At 33.7% G+C, this 15,257-nt stretch overlaps 1 protein-coding gene across 5 annotated transcripts; it reads left to right on the top strand.

Annotated features, from left to right (window-relative positions):
- Positions 1 to 9,010: 9,010 nt before the first annotated feature.
- On the top strand, positions 9,011 to 14,771 carry TAR2 (tryptophan aminotransferase related 2). Of its 5 annotated transcripts, none has more exons than XM_059587578.2 (5): positions 9,011 to 10,101; positions 11,818 to 12,121; positions 13,323 to 13,603; positions 14,107 to 14,411; positions 14,499 to 14,771. In XM_059587578.2, exons 1-5 carry the CDS (start codon positions 9,854 to 9,856, stop codon positions 14,681 to 14,683), a joined length of 1,323 nt encoding a protein of 440 aa, XP_059443561.1. In that variant the 5' UTR covers positions 9,011 to 9,853; the 3' UTR covers positions 14,684 to 14,771. The 5 variants fall into 5 exon arrangements, with proteins under 5 accessions (XP_059443561.1, XP_059443563.1, XP_059443564.1 ...); XM_059587580.2 differs by lacking the exon at positions 9,011 to 10,101 and adding an exon at positions 10,205 to 10,510; XM_059587581.2 differs by lacking the exon at positions 9,011 to 10,101 and adding an exon at positions 10,574 to 10,675.
- The last annotated feature ends 486 nt before the right edge of the window (positions 14,772 to 15,257 follow it).

Raw genomic sequence — 15,257 nt, 5'->3', positions numbered from 1 at the left:
CGATTTTTTTTTAAAACCGAACTTTTTATTTAAAAAAAAAAATCAATTTTTTTTTTTTTAGATTTTTTTTTTTTAAAAAAAATGTTTTAAAAAACGAAAAATTTATTTTTTTTAAACGAAAATAATTTTTATTTTTTTTAAAAAACGGAAATTTTTATTTAAAAATTATAAAAGAAAACATTTTAAAACAAAAAAAAAACAAAAAAACAAACGAAAAATTTTCAATTTTTATTAAAAAAAAAAACGAAATTTTTTAATTTTTTTTTCTAATAAAAAGATTTTTTATTTTATTTTAGGTTTTTCCAAAAATTTTGGTTTTTTTTTTTTTTTAAATTTTACTAAGGGTAGTTTCGTCAATGAGGGAGACATTGACAATATTTTGGTAGTTTGGGGAGTACATTGTCGTAATTTAAAGTTTGGGGGGGTCATTGTCAATTGGGTGGTAGTTTGAGGGGAGTATGTGGACTTTTCCCTTTAATTTTTTTAATATATCTTACTAATCTACCCAAAGACGGAACTAAAATTTTAGGTTTGCGGGGAACAAAACTAAAAAAAATAAATAAATAAATAAAAAAATTGAGAGGTAAAAGGTTAATTTTGGAAGAATTTGTATGAATTTTTATGGGATCAATTGGAGCTCCAACGTGATTCCATATTATTGGGGTTATAGTGTCTCCCTTTCACCCTCAAATGACAAAAATATTATGCATAAGCAAACTAAAAAAAAAAAAAAAAGTACGAAAAAATAACCCGTTGCAGATGACCTACGACCACGTCATGAGTTTTGTTTTCTATTTTTTTATTTTGTTTGAAATTTTTTATGTTATGGAGCCTATTATTGTTATATTTGCTTGTAAAAGGAATACATTACAATATCAATTGGAATGGAAGTACAAGGCTCAGCCTGCCAAGACTAAAGGCCATCCCACAGTCCACATGTTCATCTAAACTTAATTCTTATTTGCCTACACGAGTAACCTAAGGAAATAAGGGACTATTAGAATAGAAGTATATGGCTCAGTTCGCCGTAACCAAAGGCTCATCCAACGGCCCCCTATGCTCATTGGCTCATCTAATAGTTAATTCACGTTGGCATACACAAATAGCCAAAGGGAATGAGGACTACTGGAATAAAAGTATGAGGCTTAGTTCGCCAGGACCAAAGGCCTATCCAACAGCCCACTAGGTCCATCTAACACTTAATTCACATTAGTGTACAAAAGTAACCCAAGGGAATAGAAGGCTAACTCACTAAAGGAAGGTGAATCAAACTCACCCGCAATATTGAATGCCAAATTAATGGCTATTTGACGACAATTTCCTTATAAAAGCAAACAATGTAAATGATATGTAGCCTATGCAAGATTAGAAGGAGATTAGACCCATGTGCTCTTATCTCCTAATTTTTAACTATCTTTTTTAATTTTACCTTTATACTTTACTGACTTAAACATCAGAGGTGGTGCCGTTGCCTCCCCTCCCCCTTACGCAATCCACCACTCTAATGTTTAGTTGTTTTGCGGGGATCCTGGATCAAGGACTAGGTGTGAGTAGTCATTGTTTGATTTTCTTCATCAACATCAATAATAAATCAATAAAGTATATATATTAATCAGATTAAAAAAATTAAAAGAATTACAAATTAAGTAATAGACCGAGGGGGCAAGTATAACTTGCCTAATATGTATCTAGAAGTTCTCATTTTCTTGGCTCGAGAGGCAAAGGTAAATAAGTGGGATCCATGTGGTGCTAGGAATGAAGAAACAACAATTTGTAATGATTAAAATTACTCGGCAACTTAACTCCACTAATATTGACCATTTAAACAAACAATCATGCTTTTAGTACAAAATGTTTTTAGCATGAACATTTGAACAAAACCTTTTCTAAATGCATTTGACTTGGCCACTCACTGCATCATCTCAAAACCAGCACTATTATGCATTTGTTGTGTGCATGAGTTGTTGACTAAAACATATAATTATGTTGTTGATTACCTATAATCCCACTACAACCTTGTTTTTTATTATATTTTGCAACAAGTTCTCCCAAATGCCTTTGACAAAGCCATCCCCGTGCGTCCTCCCATTTTCTTATTATGCATCTAGTTATCATTAACAATCATCCACTAAACTTTAAAAAATTACAATTGACATTTCAAACTACTGAACTCTTTGTGCTAATCGGTTGTTCTTATCATTTAGTTATTTTCTATACGGCTCTCAATAAGCATGTGCATGATCATGATCACACCTAAGTAGAATAATTACAGTTAGTTTGCATGCCGTTTAGTTCCAAAACTCTCTATTAAGTCTAATGGGAAATGAATCATGTGTGATACAAGTGACTCAAAATAGTAATTATACCCTAATGCTTAAAAAAAAAAAAAAAAAAAAACGTGGGTCTTCCCATAGCTCCATGGCAAGAGATTTACAGCCTGGTCTAAAAGTATAATTGTAATTTCACATATATAGTAAGGGGTATAATTGAAATTTTACTTTTTGTGTACCGCATCATTTTTTGTTGGATTTAGTAAAAAATCCTAACCATAAGTGAAAATGTTAGATAATTTGGAGATTAAGTGCAACTTTTAAAAGTTTAAATAACATTGTAGAGTAATGCTAGGTACTATCTTTTTATCCTCTTAAAATTCTTTTAAAGCTGATGTGGCTTTTAAAATCATGATTAAATTTTAGATGAATCATACTTGAATTTTGATCCAATGGTGATTTTGAAAGCCACATCAACTTTATGAGGATTTTAAGATGATAAAAAGATGATACCTAGCATTACTCAGCAATATAAATTGGGTAATAGTTTGAATTAGGTAAGTGTAATTTCTCATCCTTCTTCCCTATTTTAGAACACTAGAGACCGGCTTCTTAAATCTTATTTTTTTACAAGATAAATGCAACTAATTAAGCATTCTTAAGTAGTTTTCTGTGTCTTTTTATTTTATATATATATAAAAAAATGAATGGATATGCCACATAGACAATAATATCCAAAAAAAAATGATATTTGAGAATGCTGAACATCATTTATCTTCTTTAAATGTAGAAAAAAACTTTTAAAGAAGTCTCAATTAACACACTTGGTGTTCCTTAAACTAAGGGAAACACAAATTAAATAGGAAAATATTAAGGTCACAACATAAATCTAATTTATGGCCAACTTCTCTCTAATGTGTCATATAAAAAAAAAAAAAATTAATAAAGAGGATTTTGAAATTTTGAAAATTTGAGAAAAAAAACAATTTGTTTAGTTTAAAATTCAAATTCAATTAAATAACCAAAAGTATTATCTTATCTAGGGTAATACTTTTTCTTCATTTACCATTATTTTAATGAAAAAAATACTTTTTCTTTTCTCTCTCTTGATTTTTTTTTCTCGATAAATGCTAGAGGCCTTTCAATTTTATTTTATTTTATTTCAAAAAATTTAGTTCTAAAATAAGGTGTCAGCATTTCATATGAAAAACCTTGCATTTCTCTTCCTTCTCTTAGCATTTATTGTATAAAAAAAATGATAAGAGAAGCTATTAACTATTGTGGAGTTTATTTAAAGATAAATGACAAGAGAATTTATAGTGGAGTTTATTTAATGAGAAATGCAAAAGAATATTTCTCTTTGAGCCGAAATGTAAAAAATAAATAACATTTCTAAATTTAAAGAAAAATCTAAAAAGCCCTTAATTATTATTATTATTTTTTAAAAATGCTAAAAAGCCGTTACTAATGCTCTTAATCCTTATCCGTTTATCTTAAATTCAAATCTTTCATTGGAGAGCTCAATATTTTTAACTCATTGTTATCATCACAGGATTCTTGTGAAGACTTTTTCCTAGTTTTGCGGTTGCTTCAACAGTAATAATTAGGCCAGTAACTGTAATTATGAAAGTACGAGGACTAACCTGTATATAGTTTGACTTCAAATGGATCGGATCCTCTCTAGTTCAAATGAACTGGATAATATTCAGTTAGTTATAGTGGAGAAGTATTTTTATCTTTTTACCTTTTGAGGGGATAAAAATACCTAGATACTATCCAATTCAAATGAAATGAAAAAGAATCTCAATTCCAGTCCAAATGAGGGCTCAATGTTCTCTTCAATGATCCAATAAATTTGCAATCAACCCATATATTTTCTGCATTAGTGGAAAATATCCAGTTAGTTATAATGAATGAGCAATTTTGTCTTTTCAAAAAATAAAAAGACAAAAATACATCGTATTCTTTAGTTTATTTGAACCGAAAAAATCCTGTTCCATCTTTTCTTCTACAGTAAAAAATTAATGTGCATAACATGTGCAATTATTTAACCAAATTACTCTCCATGTATTTTCTTCACGAGAAAATTTTAAAATATATAGTAAGCAAAAAAATACAAATAAGTTCTTGAACTCAATATTACCTAAATTTTTGACAAAAATCATTAGAATGTAAAATTAACTCAAATTATATTGCGACATGTGTCATTTACTATTATAAATAAAATAATATAAAAAATGAAGAAAAAAAATCAAGGAGTGGCTCGATTTTTTTTGTTTTGTTTTGTTTTTTTGTTTTTTGTTTCATGTTTATATTTATATATTTTCTTCTTATGCTTTTATTATTATTATTTTTTATTTACTTTTATTGTAAATGACATGTGTCTCAATTTAATTAAGAAAATGTTAAGGTCACAACACAAATCCAACTTATGACCAACTTCTCTTTTACGCGTCATCTAAAAAAAAAGAAGGAAATTGAGAGATATGATTTTGGAATTCTGAAAATTTGGGAAAGAAGATAATTTATTTAATTTAAAATTCAAAATTTTTTTACACGTAGAGGAGAAGTTAGTCATAGATTAAGTTTGTGTTATATCCATATCAAATCTCATTTAATTAATACTGACGTGACATCCTAACAATTTTCATCAAAATTTTAAACGTGCTATTTTCAAACGGTACTAGAGGACAAAAGGATATGTAAGAGTCCATTTTCTTACCTACCATCCCAATTCTCACCCTCAAAGTCAGTGACATGATACGCTCCATTGTTTGGGTTGTGTTTTTTTCCATTTGATTTTGAATTTTTTTCATTTTCTATGCACCAAAAGGGTTCCACATGAAGGGAGCTAGAAGAGGGAATTAGGGAACCATTAATTGAGCTGGAGAATATTCAGTTAGTTATAGTGTATGAATATTTTTGTACATTCAAAAAGTAAAAAGACAAAAATTCCTTTAAAGCATAACTAACTGGATACTCTCGAATTCATTTGAACTAAAAAAGATCCTGAGGACTTCACAAAAGAATTCTACGAGCATCGCCCGAGAACCTGCAATTATAGAGGAGAGGTGCGTGGATGGTGTCGGTGGAGAAAGTACAATAATCATACAAAAGCACCAAAAAAGACCTTAGCTTATATTTAGAGGTGAATTTAGTCTCGAGTTGATTAAACTGGCCCTTAGAGACTTTTCACGGAGCCTTAAAAGATTGATAAATGGTTAAATTACTCTCAATGTCACCAAATGCAAAAATACACTATGTTAGCTTTAGTTTTTAATATGCTTTAAATTCATTAAAAAAAAAAAAAAATCATCATCATAGACTCATAGTCAAGAGAGGCTACTGCAAAAATGTAATAATCATTGTCGTAATCTTGGCTGAGAATTATTTACTAGATCAAATATGATGTTAACTCACAAACTCAACTAAATATTAGATTACCCATATTAATATAAAATAGACAACTAAATAGGATCTTCAAATTATTAATTAGGTTGAAACAAATTCACGTGCATGTATGATATGCATTATTTAATTTAGAATTTGCATTAGAAATATAATTATTATCTAGATTATTGTTTTCACTAAAACATAACACATCCAGGAGTAGTTATGGACCCGGGGTCCTTTCTTAAATTTTGTCACAAACATTTAGCCTCAAAATTTGTTAATGATGGTCCAGCTTAGAGGGTGTTTGACATTGCAATTTTTTAGGTCAAAAGTGCAATTTTAAACTAAATACCAAAAAATGTATGGTTTGTGAGTGTGTTTTTAAAAAATTACGATTTGAAAACGTAAAAAATATGTGTTTTCAAATAGCAACCAATGGAGTAGTTTTTAAAAACGGTGTTTTCAAATTGTATATTTTAAAATCGCTATTTTTAAATCACAAATCCAAACAAACCCTTAGTTTAATCCACCCTTATTCCCTAAAATTAAAGTCCTAATTTTGTCCCTATATAATAGAATCAAAATTATAATCTTCAATGTCAAATTACTCGTAAGAATTTTCTTTATAACTGTTAATTGCTTCTTCTTTTTTCCTAAATCAAATAAGGGAAAGGAAAAGTGGAAATTACATCAAAAGTAAAAATAAGTGGTGGGTAACCCAAATAACCCTGAACAACCGACAATTAATAAAACAAACCTAAAAACTACTCGGAATGAGTTAAATAAATGACCCAATCCATAAGGAGAATTGAAGCCACCAACAAGGGCGATAACCAAAGGTAAAGTTTCGTTGTCGGAACAACTAAAGAACCAACTGTTATGAAGAATAACAAACAAGCACGCACAATGGTCATGCTTTGCGGTTTCACTATTTGTGTGGATCATTCGGAGTCGGACTTGGTTGGACAATTGGTAGTGGTTGCCTATTATACCTCACTAGGGCATGGTGTTGTACTTGAAATCTCAGGAGACACACAAACCTCACTATAAGAGGGTTATGGGTACAGATAGACCATATGAAAGATAGTTATGACTTGATATACATGTATTGTTATATGTTATTAACTTATTATTATAATATATCATTATGCTTTTATGCCTTACTAGTCAAAAACCCTATTGCATGATGTTGTGTGCAGTTGATCATAGTTTAATAAATACTGAGTTCCTTGCATATTGATGTGTTTCAAGTGTACTTAACTCACTAAGTCATGGATTTACGATTTTATCTTTCCACTTGTAAAACATCACTATTTTATAGCCAAATGGTTTTTAGAAGATGGTACATGTGGATTTCAATGGATGATTTGGCTAGGCTAATCTTTGTGGCTAACTTAGAGATGGTGGCCTATATGGAGGCTCAAAAGGTCATTTCCTTTCTAGTGCTTGTGTGGTGGTAGTACATAAGCTTTATTTGGGACCCTTAATGACTTATATTATGGACCTAAGTTATTTCTATGTTTTGATGTTTCTTTTAGACTTTATATGTAATATTTTGTAGACCTAGATTTGATATCCGGTCCATGATCGAGAATTTGACATTGACATATTGCTAATTAACTTGTTTTAGTTTATCTTGCTATTGGTAGAGCTCTAACCCTAGTTTTAGAATAAGTGAGAAAAATGCTACTTGATGACAAAAGTAATATACTTAAAGGTAAAAAAATAAGAGAGTAGTGCACCCAATATTAATTCATATTATTTATTAGTCCAAGGTGTTACACCTCGCCACTACGATGGCTGCCATCTTAGGCACCCATCGCAGTGGCTAGGCGAGCACCTAGCCATCGTGGAGGGTCGAGTACCTCACTACCACGATGGTTGGCTTCTCAGCTACCCCATGCGGTGGATGAGAGAGAGAGAGAGATTGGCATGGGTGTGTCAGAGAGGGAAAAGTTTGAATGCTCTTATTTTTTTATTGGGAAGAAGTTTCTTTAGAAAGTTAGTTGTATGAATAAAAACACAAAAAAACATAATGGGTTTTCCTAATTTTTGAGAGAATCAACATAATATATTCATCTGCCTAAGATATTTATATCAAATTATTAGACTAATATGGTCGTTAAAGTTAGTTGTAAGAATGTATTTCTAATGCACGAAAAGATAATAGTATGTTAGTTGTAAGAATGTTATTACTATTTTCCAATTATTATCGACACAGGAAAACATAACGGTATGGTCGTTAAAGTTAGTTGTATGAATGACAGTTGAAACAAACATAACATTTTTCCTTAATTTCTGAGAGAATCAACGTAGCAGGCCTAAAATATTTACATTAAATGGTTAGACTGATATGGTCGTTAAAGTTAATTATAAGAAAGTTATTAGTATTGCTACTTTTCAATCATTACCGACACAAAAACACATAACGGTACGGTCGTTAAAATTAGTTGTATGAATGACAACAGAATAAAACGTCATAACAATTTTTCTTATTTTTGAGAGAATCAACGTAACAAATTCATTTGCCCAGGGGTAGAACCACCTTGCCTTGGCATTCCCCCCAAAATTTTAAAAATTGTCTATAAAGTTTGAAGATTTTTATAAAATGGACCTCACAAAATTAATATTTACTTTGAAAATATTTATTTTTAGTTTCGTCCCCTCTTCTAAATTTATAGTTCCATCCTTGCATCTGCCTAAATCATTTATATCAAATTATTTAATTGTTATGATCCTTATAGTTAGTTAGTTGTAAGAATGTTATTATTGCTCTCCAATTATTAGAACAGAATGAAATCAAGAGTTAAGAGCATTTCCTTGAGTGGAACTCATCCAAAAGAAGCAATTTCTCTTATTAACCATAAAGAATGAGGGCACATAAGGAATTAATCCATAAAAGACGGAGATAAATGTTATTTAGAAGAAATGCTGACAAGAAACGTGAAACTCCATTTTATGAGAAACCAAAAGGAAATAAAGCAACAACATCATAAACTCATCTAATCACTATTATCCCTTTCTTGTTTAGTTCCCAGTCCAAATCAAATCTCCAACATGTATACAACTGAAAAACGATAAGGTTTATCGAAAGAGATCGGAAATCAATTACCCAAAAGGAAACAGAAAATTAAAATTAAAAAGAAAAGAAAAGAAAAGAAAAGAAAAAAAAAAAAAAAAAAGAAGAAAAGAAAAGGAAAAAGAAAAGCACACTGCAAAATGCAGAGCATGTAGTGAGAGAGCAGCTTTTTATGTTACCCTGCCTTTTTCTCGTAGTCCTATATTAGCAGATACATGTTGTGTATTTTATTTTTGTACATAAAAAAAAAAATGGAACATTGAATCTACGCGCTGAGTGAGCGGGTGTGGGGGAGTTTATTGTTTCGAGATCTATTGAAGTAAGCATCGGAAAGCTGCAATTTTTGCCGGAAAATCGTCTTGAGATTTCTTGATTCTGAGAAAATCTCCTGTCGGGGAGTCTGCCAAGGGTGCTCCGTACCCCCCCTTCCAGGCGCATTTTAGCCTTCCCACCATATCAGTTCTGGGTTTTCTTTCCTAGTAAAAAATGCCAACGTATTATTATTAGGATTTAGGATTGAACTTTTTTTTTTTTTTTGTTCTTCTAAAAATTGTGAATTTTCTTTGAATCCCACAGGAAAGCTTTGAAACATCATGCTGGTGATTGATATTGTATTAGCGTGTTTTGGGATTGCACGTTTTTCTCTATTTTTGCTAAATATTATTAGTAAAAGTTGAAGATTTATATGGAAATCGTTACAGGGTAGACCAAGTTTCAAAGTCATCTTGAGGGATTTGCATGCACAGAGGCTCTAGAGACCCACGGAATCTGAGAGATTTATTGAGGGTTTCAGAGTCCTTCCAAAGTCCCAAAACTACCTCTGAATTTTTCCAAAATTTTCTGTTTCTCAATTTTGTCTGAATTGCTTTCATTTACTTGAATTCGCACCATTGACTGGAATCTGTAACGCTCACCAACAGCAAGTTCTGCATGCATTAACTTTCACCATCCATTTGTCACTTCAACTTTTTTGTTTCCATCTTCTGGGTTTTGCTATAAATTCCCAGTTCACTGCCCTGCATTTCACTCAAGCTCATTGCAGTGCAATACTCTGTTTTCCTCTTCTGTTTCTTTCAATACTCTGTTTTCCAACTCTGTTTCTTCTAATACTATGGCTAAAATCACGAGTGTTTTCTCAATGAGGCACTTCTTCGTGCTCTCTCTGGCATTGAATGTCAGTTTAATCTTGAGGACTATGTACGAGACGGAACAGGGCTTTCTTTGCTACCGTTCCAAAACTCAGAAAGGCCAAACTACCCAGAGGATGCGTTTGTCCTCGTCTTCTTCTTCCTCTTCCTCGGCCGCTACTACTCGGACTGAGGCTCAAGATGGCGTGGAGAGAGTTATCAATCTCGACCAGTAAGTGCAAGAGCGTTTTTGTTTCAAGTTAATATCTTCCCCTTCCCTGTGATCCTTTGTATTGCTCGGAAAAAATCAAGTTCATATCTATTTTTGTGTTTGTTGAGTTCGTATCATAATATCAAATACTTACGGTGAAGCTTCTAAATGTAGCACTGACCCCCCTTGTGGTTCTTGGTATTATCACTTACCACCCTGGCAGATTTCAAGGCTATTTACCAGTCAAGTTCTCTTTTTTTTTTTTGTTGAGTCATATTTTAGGCCAGGGGCATACTTGTCAACCAAAATGGCCAGCTTTTGCGATGGAGAAGTATTAGGTAAGCAATGATGGCATCTCAAATCCAAGGGGGTCCTTGAAATGTCAGAAACCTGAGGTCATGTCAGTGATATTTCTCAAATTATCGTGGGGGTAATTATTTTTTATTATTATCTTCATTTTTTTTTTTTAGCTTTGCTGCCTTTGTAACTGTAAGGCTGATGCTTCTGCTGGGATTAACGTGCAAAGGGGGGCTTACGTTGTCCAGTAAAAGAGTACTCTGCTGGCTTTGGAATTTGCCAGCGTCGACAAAGACAGGTCCTGTGTTGTTGGTTTAGATTTTCCATGGTGGATGTTAGAGTGGGGGGGAGAGTCGGGAGGCCCTTGGTACTCGATGACTCCTTTTTTTGTCATTTCTGTGTTCCCAAGTTGAGGGGGCCTGCTGCTGTTAGTGCTATTGCAAGATTCTAACATGCACCATAGGTGGTGGTGCTCCATCACATTTGACCAATACCATCATTGTGTACCTAAGCTGTGGACCTCTCTCTCTAGCAAGTTGGAGATCCCAAGAATCTTTCCGGGTGCTGTTTACAGCATTCGTAAATTTTTATCATGAGTCGCTAGAACTAGCATTACTAGTGTTATCTTCTTGGTGTTTGATTTAGTTTGTAGCTTTATTTATTAGTTTTTTTGTGTTGTTCTGCTGTTGGGTTTCTTTTACTCATTTTCTTTTGCTAAAAAATAAAAAGGTTAGAGGCCCCAAGGTGGATGTCAAAGCACTGTGCACGATAGAGGCTTATATATAAGTAGATGCATGCTTGTGACCTGTGGCCTGTGGGAGCCATGTGGCTTTGCGCACACAGCATTCGGACACCCTTTTGGCCTTTGGAATGAGGTAAAAGAGTTTAAAGTTCTCCGTGGCATGTTTGAGATCTAGAGGACTTTTGGCCGCCCAAACTTTTTGGTCCATTTATTAGACCTAAATGGAAAAGTGGGATTGCCTGGATCTACCCATTTTTGTGGGTTCTATGTAGATATAAACCTTTCTCTGGGTCTTTGCCTGTTAGCACTTTATTACAGCATATTGATCTTATGTTAGATTTGCTCACTTCTAATCAATCAGCCTGTCAGACAGGGACCTACAATGCTACCAATCTCCATACCTACTTCCATGCAAATTTGCTTTGAGTCTTTTCCCACTTCTACATAGAGTGACAGTTTTTACATTTTATTTTTCCTGCTGAGTGACCCCTTTTCACTTGTTTTGTTTTCTTCTTGATGACCAATTTATGAGTAGAACATATGGGTGGTGGACTGGAGAACACCAAGTACAACAAATACTGGATAGATTTGAGAATATTTTAATCATTTACTATTACTTCAAAAACCATGGTGACATAGTAAATATGAGGGGCATCAGTGCATTTTTGACATGTTATTTTATAATGTTTTCATTCCAGGGGTGATCCCACTATGTACGAACATTATTGGCAACAAGTGGGGGAGAAAACGACGGTTGTGATCAGAGGGTGGCAGCATATGAGCTACTTCTCGGATGTGAGCAACATCTGCTGGTTTTTGGAGCCGGAGTTAGCCGAAGAGATTGCACGAGTCCATCGGGTGGTCGGCAATGCTGTGACGGAAGGGCGTCACATCATTGTTGGTACAGGTTCCTCGCAGCTGTTTTTAGCTGCTCTTTTTGCTCTTTCTCCACGCGATGGCCCTGAACCAGTCAGTGTGGTGTCTCAGGCCCCATTCTACTCGGTGAGTGTTCTATAATATATTATTATTATTATTATTATTTTTATATGCTTGTTGGAGAATATAAGCAAACAGAAGGGTATTCCCAATGAACAAGGTATATGTATATTCTAATGTCTTTGTATACATATAGATATATAGATGTGATTAATTTAATGAGTTTGCAAGGTGGGCAACTGGGCATGCTTATATTTCCTTTTCAAACTTCTTTACATTTATGGACTGGCTGTATAATAATGCCCAATATATTCCCGGAAATATTAGAAAAACTCCTGCACTAGTAACATTTTCAGGGCTTAATTAATACTCTGATACTAGACTTTGGCATCTCAATTATTTTCTGCACTTTCTGACGCACTTCATTTATGCTTCCCTGCCTTTTTCTTTCTTTCTTTCTTTATAAGAATGCTTCCCCTGTCTTTTATTCTCTCCTTCTCATGCTTTAAGCAACGCGTGCCGACACCTTTGACACAGAACCCGACTCAACCCAATACATGGAGACTGCATATACATGCGCCTAACTGGATAGGATGAATACTGCTGAAATTTTTGTTTTCAATGGTTGTCGAAATATTCTTTAATTGTATTTTCAGATCCATAAAACCCATTTAAAAAAAAGGAATTCATTGATTGTACTTGAACTTTAAAAAGTCAAACTACCCCTAATTAATTATTAGAAAGAAACCAACTCTTTTGTTTAAAAGAAAGCCTTTAGAGCTTCATGTGCACTCTACTCTCTAGTTTAATACCATTAGGAACATGGCATTGATACCAATTTGTTTGATGATTCTAAAGATTCTTTTGCATGTACACAGAAGTACATGATATGACAAGAATCAAGTCCATATCTTTTTCAGATTTTGTTTGATTCCTAAGAAACAAGAAGCTCTTAGATTTTAGTGTAAACATTAAACAATAGTCTTACTTAAGACTGTCTTGAACTCCTGACCTATGGACCTAGGACAACATACGACACTCTTATATGCTTCTACATGATCTTATTTTTTCGAGATTTAAATTTATTGACACTGACACTAATAACGAGTCTCTTCAGGGGCTATCGAAATGGGTGTGATAAAATGGTGTGAAGAGTCATTACTCTTTTGTAGTTTGCTAAAGATACTAGATTTTTGGCTTGATTTGGTGGGTGAAAATTACATTTTAAGATATGTTAGTTTGCTATTGACTTGCAAATTACTTGCAGTCCTACCCATCCATGACGGACTGCCTCAAGTCAGGCCTCTACAAATGGGCAGGAGATGCGCAGAGCTATAGTAAAGAGGGCCCGTACATCGAACTGGTCACTTCCCCCAATAACCCTGACGGCAATGTCAGGCGATCTGTCGTCAATAGAAGTGAAGGGACATTGGTTCATGACCTTGCATACTACTGGCCACAGTATACTCCAATATCTTCCCCTGCAGACCATGAGCTGATGCTGTTCACCGTCTCAAAGAGCACTGGCCATGCTGGGATGCGCATTGGGTAAGTTGATTATATCAAGATAACAATCATATTAGAAGCTGTATTTGGTTTCTGCTGGCTCTATTGTCTAAATGCTAGTTAGCGGAAAAAACTTAAACTAATAGAAAGTGGTTAAAAGGCCTAATAAGTAGAATATTTAACTAAAATGAAGAGTATATTATAGGGTTCAAACTTATAACGCATGTTATGATATTATCTCAAAACAGTACTTGTCCCAAAAGCTTAAACTCTTAAGAATTGGTGAATTTTAATAATTTAATTGATATTTTAACAATGCAACACTGTGTGGTAACAAAAAAAAGAAAAAAACACTTTGTGTGGTAACAAACTATTCCTAACAATTGCATTAGATGGTTTAGCACTATCACTGTATGAACTTTCTACATGTAATTTTATTTTGCAGTGGTTGTTTAAAGCTCTCTTAATTCCTAAGGGGGTGATGGTCATATGAAAGCATGTAATGAATGGTTTCTATTTCTAAAGTTCACTTGTACCTTTTCCAGCTGGGCTCTTGTGAAGGACCAAGAGGTCGCAAGAAGAATGATCAAATTCATTGAGCTCAACACGATAGGCGTGTCCAAGGATTCACAACTCCGGGCCGCCAAGGTTCTGAAAGCTGTTTCTGACAGCTCCGAACATGGCGGCACCTGGGAAGGAGTCGAATCCTTCTTCAAGTTCAGCTATCGCGTAATGGCAGAGAGGTGGAAGCTGTTGAGGGAAGCGGTGAACAGCAGCAGAATATTCAGCCTGCCGGAATTTCCTCCCGCACATTGCAACTTTTTAAACCGGGTCTTCGAGCCTCAACCTGGTAAACTAATCAATCACCCACCAACTGATTTAGATGCACGAGTTTCATATATTTTACAGATGATTAAGATTCGACTCTTTTTTGCAGCTTTTGCTTGGTTGAAGTGTGAGAGAGATATAGATGACTGCGAAAGCTTCCTTCGAGGGCACAAGATTTTGGCTAGAGGGGGAAAACACTTCGGTGTTAGCCCAAAGTATGTGAGGGTCAGCATGCTGGATCGTGACAACAATTTCAATTTATTTGTGAAAAGGCTGTCAACTATCCACTTATAACCTCCGTTGACCAACTAATGTACATTACAAAAAGAAAGCAATGCAATTTTGTTGATCTATTTATATGATTTCTCTCTATTTTATTTCCTGTTGTTTATCAAAGCGAAAGAAAAGGAGAGAATATAAATAAAATGTTATCCCAGTTCATATATATTTCATCAAAATTTTTCCCTTTTCAATTGTATTATGCAAATGAATTTCGATCCATAAAAGAAGGTAATCAAACGAAAATGAAGTCGCTGGTAATATTATTCCTCTTGAATTTCGATCCATAAAAGAAGGTAACCTGTTAGCAGCAGACATGGGTGTGGAAACGGGATTGGTAGTGAGCATGTGAGCCCGTTTAAGAAGATTAATGATATACCCGTGCTGTGATAATGAAAGGCCTTGACGGACGGCAATGGTTTGCCCATCAAAATAATGGGGTGGCCCAAGGTCTTTAATTGCAAACTCAGTGCATAAGTTTCTGATGAATTGAGAGATTTTTTATTTTTTTTTTTAAAATGAAATAATTGACAGATGGTTACTTGAGAGTTGAGAGGAACGGTGATGATAATATTATCGACATATAATG

This window comes from Corylus avellana, chromosome 3 (assembly GCF_965113065.1).
Source record: "Corylus avellana chromosome 3, dhCorAvel1.hap1.2, whole genome shotgun sequence".
Lineage (NCBI taxonomy): Eukaryota > Viridiplantae > Streptophyta > Magnoliopsida > Fagales > Betulaceae > Corylus > Corylus avellana.
Note: the sequence above shows the minus strand (reverse complement) of the source record. Positions and strands in the feature narration are given on the sequence as shown.